The sequence below is a fragment of the Ailuropoda melanoleuca genome, chromosome 9 (genome assembly GCF_002007445.2).
Source record: "Ailuropoda melanoleuca isolate Jingjing chromosome 9, ASM200744v2, whole genome shotgun sequence".
Taxonomy (NCBI): Eukaryota; Metazoa; Chordata; class Mammalia; order Carnivora; family Ursidae; genus Ailuropoda; species Ailuropoda melanoleuca.
The window spans coordinates 88342892-88361731 of record NC_048226.1 but is presented as its reverse complement, the minus strand read 5'-3'; the positions used below and the strand labels follow the sequence as shown (position 1 = coordinate 88361731).

General features: G+C 37.4%; 2 protein-coding genes across 7 annotated transcripts in view; one reads left to right on the top strand and one right to left on the bottom strand.

Annotated features, from left to right (window-relative positions):
* TATDN1 (TatD DNase domain containing 1) overlaps positions 1-13382 on the top strand; it is a 40648-nt gene extending 27266 nt beyond the window's left edge. For all 4 annotated transcript variants that reach the window (XM_002929183.4, XM_034668604.1, XM_034668606.1 and 1 more), the window contains 3 exons: positions 8239-8309; positions 9512-9638; positions 13192-13382. In XM_002929183.4, coding sequence (XP_002929229.3) covers positions 8239-8309; positions 9512-9638; positions 13192-13288 — 295 coding nt within the window. In that variant the 3' untranslated portion in view covers positions 13289-13382. The remainder of the gene's footprint in view (positions 1-8238; positions 8310-9511; positions 9639-13191) is intronic.
* The window catches only part of RNF139 (ring finger protein 139), a 32236-nt gene that overhangs the window by 6642 nt on the left and 6754 nt on the right, over positions 1-18840 (bottom strand). The window contains exon 2 of one of the 3 annotated variants that reach the window (XM_034668600.1): positions 13898-16044. The exons of the other annotated variants lie outside the window; for them this stretch is intronic. Within the exon in view, the coding sequence (XP_034524491.1) occupies positions 14234-16044 (1811 nt within the window). The 3' untranslated portion in view covers positions 13898-14233. Of the gene's footprint in view, positions 1-13897; positions 16045-18840 lie in introns of those variants that run through there. 3 annotated transcript variants of the gene reach the window in all.

Below are 18840 nucleotides of genomic sequence, written 5' to 3'. Positions count from 1 at the left end.
GAAATCTCTTAAGAAAACAGAACAAATTGTGAGAGCCAAGACTTGGAAACTCTGTTGATCCCAGAGGAAAGCATTTAGAGGAGCAAAAGCCTCAGCTCCTTCCCTTCTTACTTGTAAAAGAAATTACGGATCAGTATGCCCAGTCCTGGCCTGTCCCACAAGGAGCTTCCAGTAAGAATCCCCACTTAGAGAACTGGCAGTAAAACAGTCCTCTGTTTTCACAAAAGTAGAGGGAACACAACACTGGCAACTCAAGTCTCCTTAAATATAAATTGATAATTAAGGACCACCAGATAAATGAGGTGAACCAACAGAAAAAAAAGACTGAGATAAACAGAAAAATTAACACCAGAGGAAACAGTTTAGGGAAAAGAACTTTAAAAGAGACCTGATATAATAAAGGCTGAGATGTTATATCCATAAAATATGAACAGACTATTACAGGAAAAAGAACATGAAAAGAGTTCCTTAATGATTAGAAATGAATGTCTGTGTTAAAATAATACCACCATTGGAGGAAGTGAGGGAATCAACACATTCAACAGGAAGATACGTATTTTTCCCCTCTACCAACTACCACTGGGTACTTAAGAGTAGACACAGGAGTTTTTATACAAGTATTCTAGTGAATAAAGGGCTGACAGAATTCTATCAATATTCTGCAGCTCCTAGTAAACTAAGAGGTCTAAGCACTGGGCATCCCTGGCTGCCTCCTGTCACAGAAATACAACCAGATACCGTGTGCCTCTCTAGATGGATCATACCACCACCTAGGAAAGTGTTGCCAAAAAAGGAAGAAAAAAATCCAACCGGAATCTGGTCCAGACTCCAGAGGGTACGCTAGATATCCTGCAAGAAATACGGAAGGCAAAATATTCTTCATGTTGACATGACCGGGGAACGTGGTGGAGTCGGAGGATCCCACCTCCTCCCACGACACACCAGGCAACTGTATGTAATGCAGCTCATTCAGACAGTGATCTGATTAAGTCAGCAGAACAGCCCTTCCACACCATAAAGAAAAAGTCACACTGAGAAGGGTATAGGGAGGGGCAGAGACATGATAGGGAACCAAATGTCTGGTGTGGCAACTCACAGCCAGGAGAGGTATCACAGGTGTAGAGGTCCTCCCTGAGGAGCAAGGGAAGCAAGCCCCACATCAGGTACCCCCCATTCCCCTGACTGCCCTGGGGGTCTGCACCAGGAAGACAAGCCCCCTCACATTTGGCTTTGATAACCAGCAGGACTTTACTCCAGCAGAGCCAGGGTACTATAAGAAACTGAGACTCTCCTCTTAAAGGGCCAGCACACTATACTACTCACTCCAAGATCCAGCACAGAGGCAGCAGTCTGAAAAGCATCTGGGTTATACAGGAAGGAGATTTATTGGTTAATTTTAGGGCATGTGCTGATGGGGCAGGGATCTGTAGAAAATCTGTCCAAGAGTGGGAGTGCTAGCAAGTGCCATTTCTTTTGCTCTTCTCCCGCCTAGCTGGCCTGATGCTAACAAGAGCCAGTTCTGACACACTCCAACTATCATGGTAGCACAGCTCACCCTGCCCTGGCATTCCGTCTCAGACCCGCTCCACCCAGCCTTCCAGTTCAGGCAGGTGCCTTTCCAAAGTGGCTCCTGCCCAGCAACACCCAGTGGTCACCTTGTTTGGGGCTGGTGAACCCACAAAGCAACCACTGCCCCCCAACACCTTGTGGGCAGCTTCAGCGACAGTCCTATCCCAGCCCCACCCAGCATGCCTGCAGTGACTTGAGGAGGGCTTCTCAGCCAGCTGGGCTTGGGGACAGCCCTGCCCACCAGCATATCCACAGCAGTTGCAACACAACAGGAGGGCATAGGCAGCCCACATGGGACCCCTGGAGTGCTTGGTTCTGGCAACCGTGGGGGATATTATGCTGCTTAGCCCCACAGGACACTTCCTACACAAGGCCACTGCTTACAAGGCCAGCAGATGTAACTGATGTAATACAAAGAAAAAAAAAACAGAGACAAAATGGAAAGACAGGAATTTATTCCAAATGAAAGAACAAGACAAAACCTCACAAAAAGAACTGAACAAAACCAGGACAAGCAACCTACCTGATAAAGAGTTCAAAGTAATGGTCATAAAGATGCTCAGTGAACATGAAAGGAGTGGATGAAATCAGAAAAAGAGAAAATATAAAAAAGAATTAGAGATAAAGAATACAAGAACTGAAGTGAAAAATAACAGATTAGAGGATACAACAGAACAGATTTGTGACCTGGAAGACAGGGTAGTGGAAACCATCCAAGCTGAACAGAAAAGGAATTTTTTAAAATGAGGATAGGTTAAGAGACCTCTAGGACAACATCAGGTGTGCTAACATTCGCATTATGGGAGTCCCGAAAGGAGAAGAGAGGGGCAGAAAATCTGAAGAAACAGTTGAAAGCTTTCCTAACCTAGGGGAGGAAATAGATGTCCAGGAAGCACACAGAGCCCCAAACAAGATGAACCCAATGACGTTCACACCAAGACACATAATAAAAAGGTCAAAAATTAAAGAGTCTTTAAAGCAGTAAGAAAAAGCAACTAATTATATATAAGGGAAACCCCCTAGTGCTATCAGCTGATTTTTTTAGCTAAAACTTTGCATGCCAGAAGGGAATGGTGTGAGGATATATTCCAAGTGCTGAAGGGAAAAAGCCTGCAATCAAGAATATGGTGCCTGGCAAGGTTATCATTTAGAATTCAAGGAGAGAGAGGGTTTCTCAGACAAAACTTGAGAGTTCATCACCACTAAACGGTCTTTACAAGAAATGTTAAACATACATTTTAAGATAAGGCTAACTAGAAGAAAAACATAAACAGAAAAAATTTCTCTGGTAAAAGCAAACATAGTTAAGATAGTAGAGCTTTCACTTATAAAACTAGTATGAAGATTAAAAAAAGTAAAATCAGTTATCTAATAATTACACAAAATAAGATGTAACATATGACACCATATACATAAAACTTGGAAAGGAGGGAATCATATAGTGCTTTTAGAATGTGTTCAAACTTAAGCAAACATCAACTGAAAACAGACCCCTATAAACATAGGATGTTGTGTATGCACCTCATGGTAACCAGAAACCAAAAACCTACAATAGATACACAAAAACTAAAGAGAAAGGAATCCAAGCATAACACTAAAGAAAGCCATGAAACCACAAGGGAAGAGAACAAGAGAAGAAAGAACTACAAAAGCAACCAGGAAACAATTAACAAAATGGTAATAACCACACACTTATCAATAATTACTTTAAACAATGGAGTAAATACTCCAAAAAGCATGGGGTGACTGAATTAAAAAAAAAACCAAAAACTTCTATATGCTGCTAATGAGAGACTCATTTCAGACCTAAAGACACATGCAGACTGAAAGTGTGAGGAAAATGATATTCCATGCAAATAGAAGCAGCAGCAACAAAAAGCTGCAGTGGCAATACTTAAATGATACAATCTTTGTTTTAAAGTGTAGTGTAACAAGAGACAAGGGCATGGCATAATGATAAAGGGATCCAACAAGAGGATATAACAATTGTAAATATCTGCACCCAACATAGCATCTAAATATGTAAAGCAATTCATTATCAATATAAAGGGAGAAATTGATAGTCATCAATTACAGTAGAGGACTTTAACACCCCACTTATATCAATGGATACATCATTCAAACAAACTCAATAAGGAAACAGTGGCTTTGAACGACATATTAGACCAGATACACTTCATAGATCTACAGAACACTCCATCCAAAAACAGAATACACATTCAAGTACATGGAACATATTCCAGGATAGTTCACATGTGAGGCCACAAAACAGGTCTCCATAAACTTAAGATTAAAATCCTATCAAAAATCTTTCCTGACAACAACAGTATGAAACTAGAAATCAATCACAGAGGGGTGCCTGGCTGGCTCAGTCTGTAGAACATGCGACTTGATCTCAGGATTGTGACTTCAAGCCCCACATTGGGTATAGAGATTACTTAAAAAAATAAAATCTTTTTTAAAAAATCAATTACAGGAAAAACATTGAAAAAAAAAAACACATGGAGGCTAAAAACATGCTACTGAAAAACCCATAGATTGAGGAAGTCAAAAAATATCTTGAGACAAATGAAAACACAACAGTTCAAAATATTTAGGATGCAGCAAAAGCAGTTCTAAAAGGGAAGTTTGGATCAATACAGGCAGGCCTACCTCATGAAAACAAAAATCTCAATCTAACCTTACACCTGAAGAAACTAGAAAAAGAACAAATGAAGTTGAAAAGTAGAAGAGATAATAAAGATCAGAACAGAAATAAATACAGATTTAAGAAACGAGAAAAAAACCACCAATGAAACTCGAGCTGGTTCTTCGAAAAAATAAGCAAAATAGGTAAACCAATAGCCAGATTTATTAAAAAAAAAAAAACTCAAAATCAGAAATGCAGGGGGAGAAATAGCCAACACCACAAAATACTATGGATTATAAGTGACTACTATGAAAAATTATACAACAAATTGGACAACCTAGAAGAAATGAGTAAATTCCTAGAAAAATATAATCTTCCAAGAATGAATCAGGAAAAAACAAAATCTGAACAGACTGATCACTAGTGATGAAATTGAACTGGTGATTTAAAAAAACTCCCAACAAACAAAAGTCTGGAAGCAGATGGCTCTACAGGTGAATCCTACCAAACATTTAAAGGAGTGTTAATATCTGTTCTTCTCAAAACTGTTCCAACAAATTGAAGAGGAAGGAATGCTTCCAAATTTATTCTCTGAAACCAGCATTACCCTGCTAACCAAAACCAGACAAAGGCACTACAAAATAGAAAATTACAGGCCACTATCCCTGATAAACATGATAAAGCAATCCTCAACAAAATATCAGCAAACTGAATTCAACAATACATTAAAAAGATTCAACAATACATTAAAAAAAAATACAACAATGCATTAAAAAAAAAAGATCATTTACCATGACCAAGTGGGATTTGTTCCAGGCATGCAAGAATGGGTAGGTCTGCCAAATGAACAACACATTAACAAAATGAAGGATAAAAATCATATAACCATCTCAATAGATGCAGAAAAAGCACTTGACAAAATTCAACATCCACTCCTGATAGAAACTCTCAACAAAGTGGGTATAGAGGGAACATATCTCAATATAATAAAGGTCATATATGACAAACCCACAGCTAACATCGTACTTGGTGATGAAAAGCTGAAAGCTTTTCCTCTGAGATTAGGAACAAGACAACGATGTCCACTCTAGCCATTTATATTCAACATAGTACTGGAAGTCATAGCCACAGTGATCAGACAAGAAAAGCATCCAGATAGGCAAGGAAGAAGTAAAACTGTCACTATTTGCAGATGACGTAGTATTTTCAGAAAAAGCCTTAAAGACTCCACCATAAAACCATTAGAATAAATGAATTCAGTAAAGTTGCAGGAGAGAAGGTTAATATACAAAAATCAGTTGGGTCTCTATACACTAAAATGAGCTAGCAGAAAGAGAAATTAAGAAAATCCCATTGACAAGTGTGTCAAAAAGAAAAAAAAAATACCCAGGAATAAATTTAACCAAAGAAGTTAAAAGACCTATACTCTGAAAAACTGTAAGACATTGATGAAAGAAATCGAAGATGACACAGATAAATGTAAAGATATACCATGCTCATGGATTGGAAGAATTAATATTATTAAAATGTCCATTCAGCCCAAAGCGATCCACAGATTCAGCGTAATCCCTATCAAAACACCAATAGTATTTTTCACAGAACTAAAATTCTAAAATGTGCATGGAACCACAGAGAGCCAAAGTAATCTTGAAAAAGAACAAAGCTGCAGTTAATCACAATCCCAGATTTTGAACTGTACAACAAAACTGTAGTAATCAAAACTATGTGGTACTGGCACAAGTATTTATGCAATCAAATTTTTCAGTTTTAGAAGTTGGATTAAGCCTAACTACTAAAAATGGGATGTCAGAGTATGTGGTAACTAAGGAGGTTGTAATTATAAATATTTTATTGAAGAAGTAGTTTTAACAAAGTATCTCACCTTGGGGTTTCAGAAACTTCAGAATTTTTTTATACAGTGTCATCTTTGTAATGGCTTAATTCTACAATACTTTTCAAATAAAGTACACCCAGTGAGGAACCTACTTAAAAAACAAAAATAAATGAGCAAACAAAAAACAATTAAAAAATATGGAGAATAAACTGGTGGCTGTTTTAAGGGTATTAAGAGGTACAAACTCCAGTTACAAATTTGTCATGTGGATGCAAAGTTCAAGATACAGAACATAGTAATATTGTAATAAGTTTGTATGGTGACAGATGGTTACATTTGTTGGTATTTGGTGATGTAAATAAATGTCAGATCTCTGTGGTTTACACCTATAACGAATATAATATTGTATGTCCACTGTACTTTTATTTAAAAAACATACATTAGGAACCTACTAAACTGTGTGGTACTGGCACAAAAACGGACACCTAGAACAGTGGAACAGGATACAGAGCCCAGACACAAATCCAGATGAACACAGATGAAGTCAAGACTGGGAAACTCTTCAGGGCAAACAACTGGGTTTCTTCAACAAATTTTAAAGGAAGAAAGAGAGTCAGGAAAACTTAACAGGTGAAGATATTTAGAACACTGACCAACTGCAATGTGTGGCCCTCATTTGGGTCCTGAGTTGGACAAACAAGACGAATGTAAGACATTCAGACAGTCTGAATACTGGATATATTATGATAAAAAACAAAACAACAAAAAAAAACCTTCATGCTTAGAGATACATGCTGAAATATTTTCTGAAATAAATGCTAGAATGTTGAAACTACACATTTTTAATTTCCTTCAGTACAGGAGAGGTTTGGGATGAGTGGATGGGATAGTACTGGCCAGGAGCTGATAATAGATCGGGGCCAGGTAATGAATACATGGGGATTCTATATTCTAGTTTTACATATATTTTAATCTCTCCATAATAAAAACATATATGCTAAAATTAAAAATACAGGACAGTATTAATCATCGTCACGTTATATAGCAAACCATCCTAAAACTCATTGGCATAGTACAGTAAGCATTTTTTCATATTCCTGGGTTTTAGGATTAGCTGAGGGTTGACTGATTGAAAGAGGCAGATCTCCCTGCCACAGGCACGTGCTGAATTCAGATCTGAGCTGTGTTTTCATTCTGGGTGCCCACGCTGAAGAGGCATAGTGGCTATTTAGTGCATGCTACTTTGAGATGACAAAAGTGCCATCAAAATAAAATGCATTTTCAAGCCTCTGGCCATGTCATCTGGTCAAAGCAAGTCTTGAGGCCATGGCCAGATTCAAGCTTCTTCCTACTAAGAAACCATGGCAGGGTGCAGATACATTTCTATTAAAGGAAAGTGAAGAATTGGGATCAATAATTCCAGTCTGTCTCAGGGTCTGAAAATGAAAGTTAAGGAAATGAAAGTTAATTTCCCAGAAAAGCAGAAAAGAAACAGGGCCTTAGCAGACCAATTCGGGAGCTGTAAAACTGACCAATACAAGTCCCAGAAAGAGAGGAGAGAGAAAACAAAAGGGGAGAATTCCTTTTTCCCATAATTTTTCCCAGAGTTGGGGGGAGGGGTCTAAATTGGAAGGGTTCTAACTCCCCTAAATGAATGAAAAAAGGCTCTTGCCCAGACAGATTAAGTTTCAGAATGTCAAGAGTAATGGAAGATCATGTTTCCAGGTGTGGGGAAAAGGACATCTAATTAGGTTTTCATTCATTGTTAAATATTCCTAGTCCTATGATTGTGATTTTCGTCCTTTGTGAAGACTGTATGTATTGCTGATTAGTGAAACATTAACTTTGATTCCTTCCTAGCAGTATTTGGCCTGTAACAGAACTGGCCATACCTTCAAACTCAGCATTTTGAGCCTAAGTTAGGCAAATTACCCAGGGAAGCAAACAAATTCTTTAAAAAGTTGTTTTACACAGATTCACAAAGTTATTGGACAGTCAGTGGATAAACACAAAAATTGCATCCTGCTAAAGGCTGAGTGTGGCTGGAATAGATCTTAATATAGATTCTGTAAGGACAGAAATGCATATATTGCCATTGTAGCCAACCAAAGTTTTGTTTGGGGACTTGAGAGGTTTTGTAATCTGTTTTAGATAAGTTTGTAATATGAAAAAAAGTTGATTAAATATATCTATAAATTTTTTTAAGCTCACTGAAAACTGAGGCTAATTTGGAAGTTCTGAAGTCAATACCTAGTGAAAAACTAATGATTGAAACTGGTAAGTTTATGCTTTTAGAACTTTCGTTTTCATATTACACAAAAAAGAGCTGGACAAAAAAATATTTTAGAACAGCTCACTCGCAGCTTCAACAGCTGTACTTTTCAGAAAAACTTTGCGGTTTTTTATCAATTGATAGAAAGTATTTATGCAATCAAATTATTCAATTTTAGAAGTTTGATTAAGCCTAAGCACTTTAAAAAGGAATATTAGAATATGTAACTAAGGAGGTTGTAATTATATTTTATTAAACAAGTAGTCTTAATGAAGTATCTCACTTTGATTTCAAAAACTTAATTTTTTTTATAGTGTTGTTTTTGTAATGGCTTAATTCTTCAATTTAAAATAAAGTACAAGAATTTAAATCAAACTGGTTTAGTCAGGGAATTTTAGAAACTAATCTGTTGCCTCTTAAATTAAGGTTAGAAGCTAAACATTTTACCTAACCCTGAACTCAAGGCTTTACCTACACATGGGCTCTTTCAGTAAAGTCAAGACTAAGCCATCCTGAAGAAATCAGGATTATTTCCTTGGAGAGTCATGAAAATGAAATGATTTTATTAGAAGTACAATGCTTGTAAAATATGTGAATTTTTATAATTCTTTATTAAAGAAAGAGGTAAGTGAATAATCCCAGTATTTTTTTTAAAAGCTTTTATTTAGTTGAGAGAGAGAACACAAGCAGGGAGGAGGGTCAGGGAGATGGAGAAGCAGACCCCTCTGCTTGAGCAGGGAGCCTGATGTGGGGCTGGATCCCAAGACCCCAGGATCGTGACCTGGGCCGAAGGCAGACACTTAACCAGCTGAGCCACTCAAGTACCCAATCCCAGTATTTAAAGCCACTGTTTCACATTCAGTAGAGGCAAATAGAGGCTTAACTTAAGTGTTTTCAGGTTACAGTTTGTACTTCCTTTAGCTTTCTTTTTTAAAAGTATGCCATACATCAACAGTAATGTTAGCAGAAAAAAATATAACGAAAGTGATTCCTAGAAAGCATTTTTAAGAATTTTTAAAAAGGCATTTAAAATTTTGTACAGTTCAGGATTTATTGTGCTTAGAATTGTGCTGTTGCTTTTTACCATTTTTAAAGCTGAATCATGACTTACATTTTAGAAGTTATATATCTTTGATAATGTTCATTAAGAAAACAATGATTTTAAAGATAAACCTCCTAAGAGACTTCTTTCTTCGCTTAACTCTAGACGCACCTTGGTGTGGAGTGAAAAGTACACATGCTGGATCAAAATATATAAAAACTTCATTTCCTACCAAAAAGAAGTGGGAAAATGGGCACTGCATAAAAGACAGGAATGAACCCTGCCATATAATGTAAGTATTTTGTTTTCATGGTCTTCAGAACATTAGTCAACCACCAAATGCCATTTACAAAATGAACTCAAGGGACCGAATTAAAGTTGGGTGACATCCAAATGAAGTTCAGATCAAAAGCCACCATTTTAATGCAGTGATTTGGAAGGCTCTGCACCTGAATTGCTCTATCTAGGCTCCTCTTTCCCCATCACCTCAACCTCTCAACTCATTAAAAGTGGTTTTATTACAGGAGTGAAAACTTCATGTGATTTTGGTCATTTGTCATTTTGTAGGAAAGGGAAAAAAAAGATTCTCATGCAGCTTCCTTGCTCATGGTTATAAAAATGCACTCTTAGCAGGAGACCTTTTTGTGTATTTTTTTTTTTAAAGATTTTATTGATTTATTCGACAGAGATAGAGACAGCCAGAGAGAGAGGGAACACAAGCAGGAGGAGTGGGAGAGGAAGAAAGCAGGCTCACAGCAGAGGAACCTGATGTGGGGCTCGATCCCATAACGCCGGGATCACGCCCTGAGCCGAAGGCAGACGCTTAACCGCTGTGCCACCCAGGCGCCCCCTTTTTGTGTATTTTAATCATTTGACAACCTGAAAAACCTAAGTAGTAAAACATTTCTTTAAACCTCTGAACAAAAAGGTCAAGTTATAGAAAGGATTCCCTTTTTCTAACCCAAAAGTTGGGGGGGGAACCAAGCAGTAATTCAACATCATTTTTTGAGTATAGAATATAGCATGTGAACAGAGGGGCTGTTTACCATCCAGCTGTTCAGGAGCTATAGTGCTTATAACCTCCAGGGTAAGTTTGTATCATGTTAATGGACACATCATCCAGGTTTTGTCTGCATAAGCAGATAATTTAAATCTAGATTATATCAGTCTAGTATGGTTTACCAGTTCAGGCAATTGAACTGTTACTTTTAGGTTGTAATAATTCCTTCCATATGCATTTTTTTTAGTAGTTTTTAAAAGAGAAGAGTATTAGGTAAGCCAGATCTAAAAATTCAGCAGGCAGAAAACTGAAGATTTATTCTATAAAAATAATACAGGAAAGATTTTCCTTTATTAACACGCTGGTGTTGGCAGGGATTTTAAAAATGAATGTTTTCAAACCCATAGGCTGAGGAATATATTTAAATTCTGATCAGTAAAGAATCACCTGTAACTTTTATGAAATGTAGGTAGTTGCACATTCAGTCAGAAGACAGAAGACAATTATTACTGAATCATTCTTTAGAGAGATTTAATAGGACACTAAAGACAAGAAACGGGTCTTTTTCTAGTAGCCAGCTTTGGGGAAGTATTTGCCAACAGTTATCCAAGTCAGGTTTCTATACTGCCTTAACGTTAAGTACAATATAGCTGTTGACTTTAGTGACACATTTGCAAAACAGAATTGTAAGGTCTTCCAAATGCAGACTGTTACGAACCAAGAAAGCTGGAGTCTCATCTGCAGTCATGAGTACCGGCTGCGGGGCTTGGAAAAGCCGGCATTTACAAACTTTTGTTTTTTTTTTAAAGATTTTATTTATTTATTTGACAGAGATAGAGACAGCCAGCGAGAGAGGGAACACAAGCAAGGGGAGTGGGAGAGGAAGAAGCAGGCATAGCGGAGGAGCCTGATGTGGGGCTCGATCCCAGAACGCCGGGATCACGCCCTGAGCCAAAGGCAGACGCTTAACTGCTGTGCCGCCCAGGCGCCCCAACAAACTGTAGATTTTTAAACCACATTGCAAAAACACACATGCCTCTAGTCTAATACTAATTATTAATGAATTCCTACTTACAAAGTCATTTTTATCAAACCCATCTATTAAGTTTTATGTTTTAATGATTTTTATAGAGATCTTTCCTCCCTTTTAGATTTTAAATTCCTTGAAACCCATTTTGAAGCTCCTGCATGTCAGCAAAGGTTCAAGTTACTGAGGCTACCTAGAAGAATCAGGACAATCCCTGCCCTGCATCCATCCACCAGATAACTAGATACATTTTGCCAGGCACTTTGGATAAAGACATTGAAGGAATCAGACAGGGATCCTTGCCCTCCTGGCGCAAATAAGCAGAAAGTATAATACAAGATGTTAGTGCTGTTACAGAGGTATAAATATATGACGAGGACCCTAGGACGTGGCAACTGCCTGCCTTGAGGAGAAACAGCTTAACTAAGGTGACACTTCAGCTGCTCATGGGGTACAGCTGGGCGTTGTGCCAGACCAAGACAGACACCTCGAGCAAAGGCAGCCCGCAGAAGGGCTTGGCTGCTCTGTAGGAAACAATGAGTTTAGTGTGGCAAAAAGTAGGATGCACGGGTAAGTGATAAGTCTAGGAAGGTAGTGAGGCCAGACTGGTGAGGGCTTTTCTGTGCCAACCTCAGTAGTTCAGATTGCATCAGGACCCAAAGGATTTTAAGCAGGAAAGGGGAAGTTCTTGTTTTGTTTGTAAAGCTGTAACATATCAGCATAGAGAAAGAACTGAAAGGGAAATGGGTGCCAGGAATCATACTGATTTCATACAGTATTATGCAGGTAAATTCCAACTGAGTAGTTAAGAGGAAAATTCTGTAGTTTACTAAGAAAATTGGGTCTTTAATGTCAATTTAAATGCTAATATATTTGCTTTTAGCACATTTTAATTTAGATAAAAATTTAGTCTATATTAAGTGTGGTTGTTGCATTATGATTATATAAAACTTCCAGTTTATCTCTAAATCCTTTAGGTGTTCATATTTAAGAAACCCATACCAGGGACAAAAATCTTAACGAATATTTAAATGTTTAATTTGGATTTTAGAACTTTCTAATTCATGTATAAAAACATATCTATATATAGTATTGCTAGAGAACAATACTACTGATTATTATTCTAGGCACAGAAACTGAAAGATTTGACACTTGGGCTAGTCTTGCTCTTGCAGGGAAAAAGGACAGGAAGAAAAAGCATCTCTCCAACCCCCACCCTGATAACCATACGTTGTTCCAAGTAAATAACTTCTAACTTCCTTTGCTGTCATTGTGCTGGTCATGATATGGCAATTTCTTGCTGCTTCTGGGACTAATTCTCTTAGAGTGGCTTTCAAATTTTGCTATACCCACAATACCACATACCTTGTGACTCAGCACACATGATATAAAACCCAAACAGAAATGAAACAGTACTTCCCTAAATGTACTTTTCCTTTACTTACGATTTTCTGAAAGCTCATCATGAGCCTCTAATGAATGCATAATGACCCACAGTTTAGAAGAACTCTTCGTTTTCACTGGGTTAGTTCCATTAGTTGTGGATGACATAATGTGGGCTGATTTTCAAATGTATTTGAACATGGACCTTGGCTCTAGTTACATGCAAGACAGCCCCAGAAATTTGTCTCAAATTACTCATTTTACATAACAGTTAAACTTTTCTGTTGATAGTGCTGAAAACCTTATACCTGTTAAGCTGCTTATGTTAAAAGTGCTAGTACAATGGTTTCCTTTATGTGGAAACGAATAGCTTTAAAACTGAGCATGGACTTGGAAATTTAACCATCCATTTTGTTTTGTTTTCTTTTCTTTTAGTCAAATACTGGAGATAATGTCAGCGGTAAGAGAGCAGGATCCATTGGAATTAGCCAATACACTATATAACAACACCATTAAAATATTTTTTTCCTGACATGTAATTGGTATGTTCTTTCCATTTCCCATCATGTATGTAAAATTTCATGGTAAAACTTAACTGAAAGATTAAATAAAGGAATTCTCTGGAAGTCATCTAAAGAGGTATTCCATATTACTACATACCATCCCCCTCACTTTTATCCATCAAGTCAGATCAGAATTTCAGTATCAATTAAGGTCTTAGTTTATAATAACAAAAATTCCCAGTAATTCATTTTGTAATCTCTTCAAAAGTCTGAAAGGACAATTTTACGTCAACGCTGCAAACAGAATGGCCAACAAACATACTGGTTTTATTTACATCAAAATTAAACAATTAGCACATTCTGGTTTTTATAGGAAAGTTTAGTTGATAAAAGAGCCTGTTTCTCAACTTTTACACAGTCTCTGAATCATGACTTTTGAACCCAGCTCAACCACGCGCTACACTCAAACTTCCAAAAAAGTCTCTTCTGGCAGCCTATTTTCACCTTCGTTTTAAAATACTCTACATATAGCTTTTATCCTCTGGTCCAAATTATTTCCTTGGCTTAATGTGGTTTCCTCTGATTTGCATTTTCATTTTCCCACCCATTTTAAAGAAAAACTAGGGTCCAGAGTTAGATACTTTTATATGCTTTCATTGAGGAATCTTTGGCACAGTTGACGCACTGTATTATCATTACATCTATTAAAAAGCTATTTGTTCAAATTTTGTCATAAAAATGTGAAAACATTTTATTCTATGTACAATAATGTACACAAATTTAAATAGGTCACCAAAGAGACCAGAAGTAATTAAAGAGGTATATTTACAGTAGCACATCACAGTAAACGGAAAACCATTCACAGATTCAACATGGATACTGTTTTTGTGCTTGGTTACACATTGAAGCATATTACTCCATTTTGGATGAACTGAATTTTAAACAAATAACCTCAATGATTAGTAAATGCTATTTTAATCAGTATCATCAAGTTCTTCAGCTGCTGGGCCTGTGTGCTGAATCACTCCATTTCTTTCTCTCTGAACATCATCATCACAATCTGTACTGTCATCTTCGTTCAATTCCCTGTCAGATTCAGCAGCAGCTTCTCTTACAGCTTCCTCTGGATTTTCATTGGGTGCAATAAATCCATTGTTGTTAGATATATTTGAATTATCCTTAATATCATCTTCGATGTACACTTTCTGATGGCACATTGGACAAGTATCTTGGATGTACAGCCATTTCCGAAGGCAAAGTGCATGAAAATAATGATTACATGGTGTGATGCGAGCAGATGTTGTAAACTCATGATAGCAGATTGCACATACGTCATCTATTTCTTGCAAGCGGCTCCCTTTTATTTCAGGAAGTGAATTAATTTTCTTAACAGCAGTCCTACGATTCATGAAGGTCTTCCAGCCATTTTTTGCTTGTAAGTAGATGTTAAAATATGCATGTAAACACATCATACAAGCCCGAATTTTACTTCCTGACTCAAACATCATAGTGTAAGCCCCATTTCCAAACATCACTACTCCAAATATAAATTCAATAATATTGCCTGTTGAACGAACATAGTAGACATAATCATCAAGCTTTTCCCAAAGGACATTATAGTAGCCATCAATCATGAATAACGTATACACAGTGAGAGAAACAATTACTTTTAAGCAGAGTTCCACACAAAAGGCTGTAACTGCGAACAACCATGTATTTAGTGCATAGTGATGCCAAAGAACATAACTGAGTAAAATAGGAAGAATAAACAGGCAAGCAGAGACAAAGAGCACAGGAAAATGTCTACGGAAAGATGACACATGAGAGGCACTGAGAGACATTAACACAGGGTCTGTCATCCCGTGGATGAAATGCAGGACTGCAGTTAATAAAAGGCACATGTTTCTACTTAAGCGAATAAGTCTCTCTTCTGGTCTTAGCCCACTTAAGCCAGTCTGAAGAGCCAAAATAAAAAATAAAACTGGTGCTACGAAGCCAAGCCGCCTATCATCTTCTTCAGTTGATCCAATAAAGGCCAATATTCCAAGGCCCAAATAATGGGCTACTGAGGAAATTACAGCACTCATGCCCAGTACAGTCAGTGTAGAATCACATCCACTAATTATAAGATTGCAAATGAGGTCCCAGAAATCATCCCAAGAAATAAAGAAGGAATCCGTTTCATTTGCCATCCTTAAAATGTACATCAACACTGTAGCCTGAGCTGTAATTCTTGTTAGCCAAAAGACTCTCAGTATATCTGGGAAACGAATCCTCTTCCATGTGTCCTCCATTAATAACTGTAATCCATAAATTCGATACATGTGCCTCACTAAAAGATAAACATATCGTGTAGAATAATAAAACCACTTAAGTTTCACTGCCAAGACAAGCACTGTGTTTAATGTGAGAATCAAGGAAGAAGTAAAAACTAAAGTCTCTCGGATGTGTAATGGTAGCTCTGTGATTAAGCCTATTACAGGAACCAAGAGATCCAAAATAATTAATTGTGAATAGATGGAATGAATTTGTAGTAGTGTAATGTATCCAATTCCTAAGGTTAGCTGGAGAACGATGAGTGCCATCCATAGCGAGGGCCCTTTTCGAGGAAGCAGCTCAATTCCGAAAGCTGATGTGTTGTAGGCACCATAGAAGTCAATGTGCAAAGAAGCATAATAATTTACCAACACTGAAGTTGCAGCTAATAGAAAGGCTGAACTGTACATGTAAAACTTGAAAAGTGATCGTTGTGACAAGATCAGAACAATACTGGATACAAATATACCTAAAAAAAAATAAGGAAAAAAAGGTCATTTGAATGCAACATTTTTTTAAAGATTTTCTTTATTTGAGAGAGAGAGAGCGTGCACATGCGAGCAAAAGTGGGGTAAGGGGCAGAGGGAGAGGGAGAAGCAGACCCCAGCTGAGCAGGAAGCCTCATGCAGGACTCAATCCGAGGACCCCGAGATCATGACCTGAGCCAAAGGCAGATGCTTAACCACTGAGCCACCCAGGTGCTCCTTGAATACAACTTTTTAAAGAATGTTTTTGTACTAACAGTTATGCCCCCCTTCCCTTAATTAGGAAATACAATATTTTCAAAGTTATGAACATTAAGTCTCAAAACAATTTAGGCTTAAAGGCCAAGAAAGGTTTTGTAAAGTCAGTAGTTCAACAGAACAGATCATACTACTTTTTAAAATCTTATTCCTTAAAGTTCCAAATTCTAGTAGTACTATATATCCAGACACCAAATTAATAGATTATCTCCAAGATTAGTGATACCTACATTTTAACACGTTTTTAAATCTTGAAAGAATATGTCCTTTATAATTTCATAACCACTAAAAATATTTAAAATGATTCCATTACTTTAAAATACATTAAGAATCAAAACCAAAATGCAATTATTTGTTCCTATTAAATCTCAGATTTCTTTTTCTTAGAAATGTTCTTTAGGAAATTGAGTTTAACTTTTATACTTATACCTAAAGCCTTTTTCTCCAACAGTGAACTCCAGCTGGCTTTTATTTTTCCTGCTCCTTAAATTTGTGCATTCTCCCATGAGTCCAAATTCAGGGGTTTTCCCCCCCCTATATACTTTCCTACAGATTCCAGAACATCATCCAAATTCTTTTTCCTGTACATTACTGTATCTCGTACTACAAGCAGTCAAACCTTTTTATTGTTCTTCCAATTACAAAAAAGTAACATTCAGAAAACCAAAACATGTTTTAAAAAATGGAGTAAGCCCCCCCCCACTCCATATGTAACCAAGTACAGTGGGATGTGTGTGATGTGCATTCAGCACCATCTTCCTCTGTGCTCTGACAAATTCTGTGAGATCACAATAAACATTACTGCCCAAGGTTTCAATATGGAAAGGATATCTAAAAATTCACCTGGTTCCACTTCTAGTTACAACTGCAACACTCAAAATTTCTAAAACCTAACTGACTTCAAATAACTCTTGAGATTTCCAATTTCAGTTAAAAGTACCATTATTCTCTTAATGGCACCTCTAGCCCCGCACCCTAAAACTCTGACAGTTATTTGCCAATTCTACTAACACCTGTTACCTCCCTTTTCTCAGTGACACCAACCTGTTAGCTGGTCTCTAAAAACTCTTATCCAAATCTATCTACAATCCCATCTATCCAAAGTGCCTTTCTTCATTTCTTTGCTCAAAAGCAGCAGCCCTTGAAATTACTATCAACAAAAATCTACATTCCTTGTCCAAACACTCAAGGATCCAATGTGGTATTCCTCCCAACACATACACCACCACTCCAGACTTCTGCAACACACCCCTTTCTCGGCCATAACCGCAGCTATGTTTACATGCTTCTCTTGCTTAGTATGGTGAGCTTCCCAAAGCCCGGACTGTTCAAATCCTACCCATCCAATAGACCAATTTCCTCTGATCGTTACCGATCTGTCAAATCACCAACAGAACTCAGTGAAAGGCCCAATACTCATCACTACCTGATACTGTAGTTTGTAGCTATCTGAGGAGGTCATCCACCCCGTTATATAACGTATCCCTGTAATAGCAAGCGAGGGTCCTACCTTGCACATTATGAATCCCAAAATATTCTGCAGAAAATAAATTATTTCATTGTTCATTGAAATAACACTGAGGAAATGTTAATGTAAAATTCTGGATTATATTTTTAAAGGCAACCACAAAATACAGCCCACATGGAACTTGAAACCTATGAAAAGCTAAGACAAAGCTGAGAAACCAGAGCTTGGAGTACAGCAAAAGCGGCAAACCCCAAATTAAACATCATCTATCCACCCTATTTCAGCACATAATCAAGAAAAGACACTGCATATTATGATGGAGGCATTTTACAATCTATTGCCTATAAAAGCAAGGGCTAGTTATTCTAAATGATGGCTATGCCCATGAACTTAAAATTTATCCTGTGCCAACCTGTCAGGTTATTTGTGAAAAGGAGAACAAAAGGACACAATCACCTGAAAGACACACGAGTCTCTGTGTAAGAACCACCTGATTCCTGGAGCAAATGGGCCACTAATAATCTCCCAAAGAGCTGACAGCTGGGAATAGGTCCTTTCAATAGAAAATAACTTTTTTTTGGAGGTTTAGAAACATTTTCATGTAAGGTAACAGGGAATGGAATTAACTCAGCCACTATATGTAATCTTGCTTTCTCTCCATAGAAAAAACTCAGTATTTTTCCTGAGACAAAACTTAATCTCCTAAAACAAGTCAAAACAAAACCCAAATAACTTCAGTTCTATGTTATGCCTCTTAAAAAGGAGAAAGCCAAACAGGGACTGTAAAAAGTGTTTTTGTCAACTTGCTATTCACTAAGGGGTAAATTAATCTTTACCTGTGACTACTCATGAACTCTACTGTAATTTACAAAACAGTCCTTTTTATTCTAATAGCTTTTTTCCTTAAAGCTTATTTTTACACACAAATGAAGGAATGGGGGCGCCTGGGTGGCACAGCGGTTAAGCGTCTGCCTTCGGCTCAGGGCGTGATCCCGGCGTTATGGGATCGAGCCCCACATCAGGCTCCTCTGCTATGAGCCTGCTTCTTCCTCTC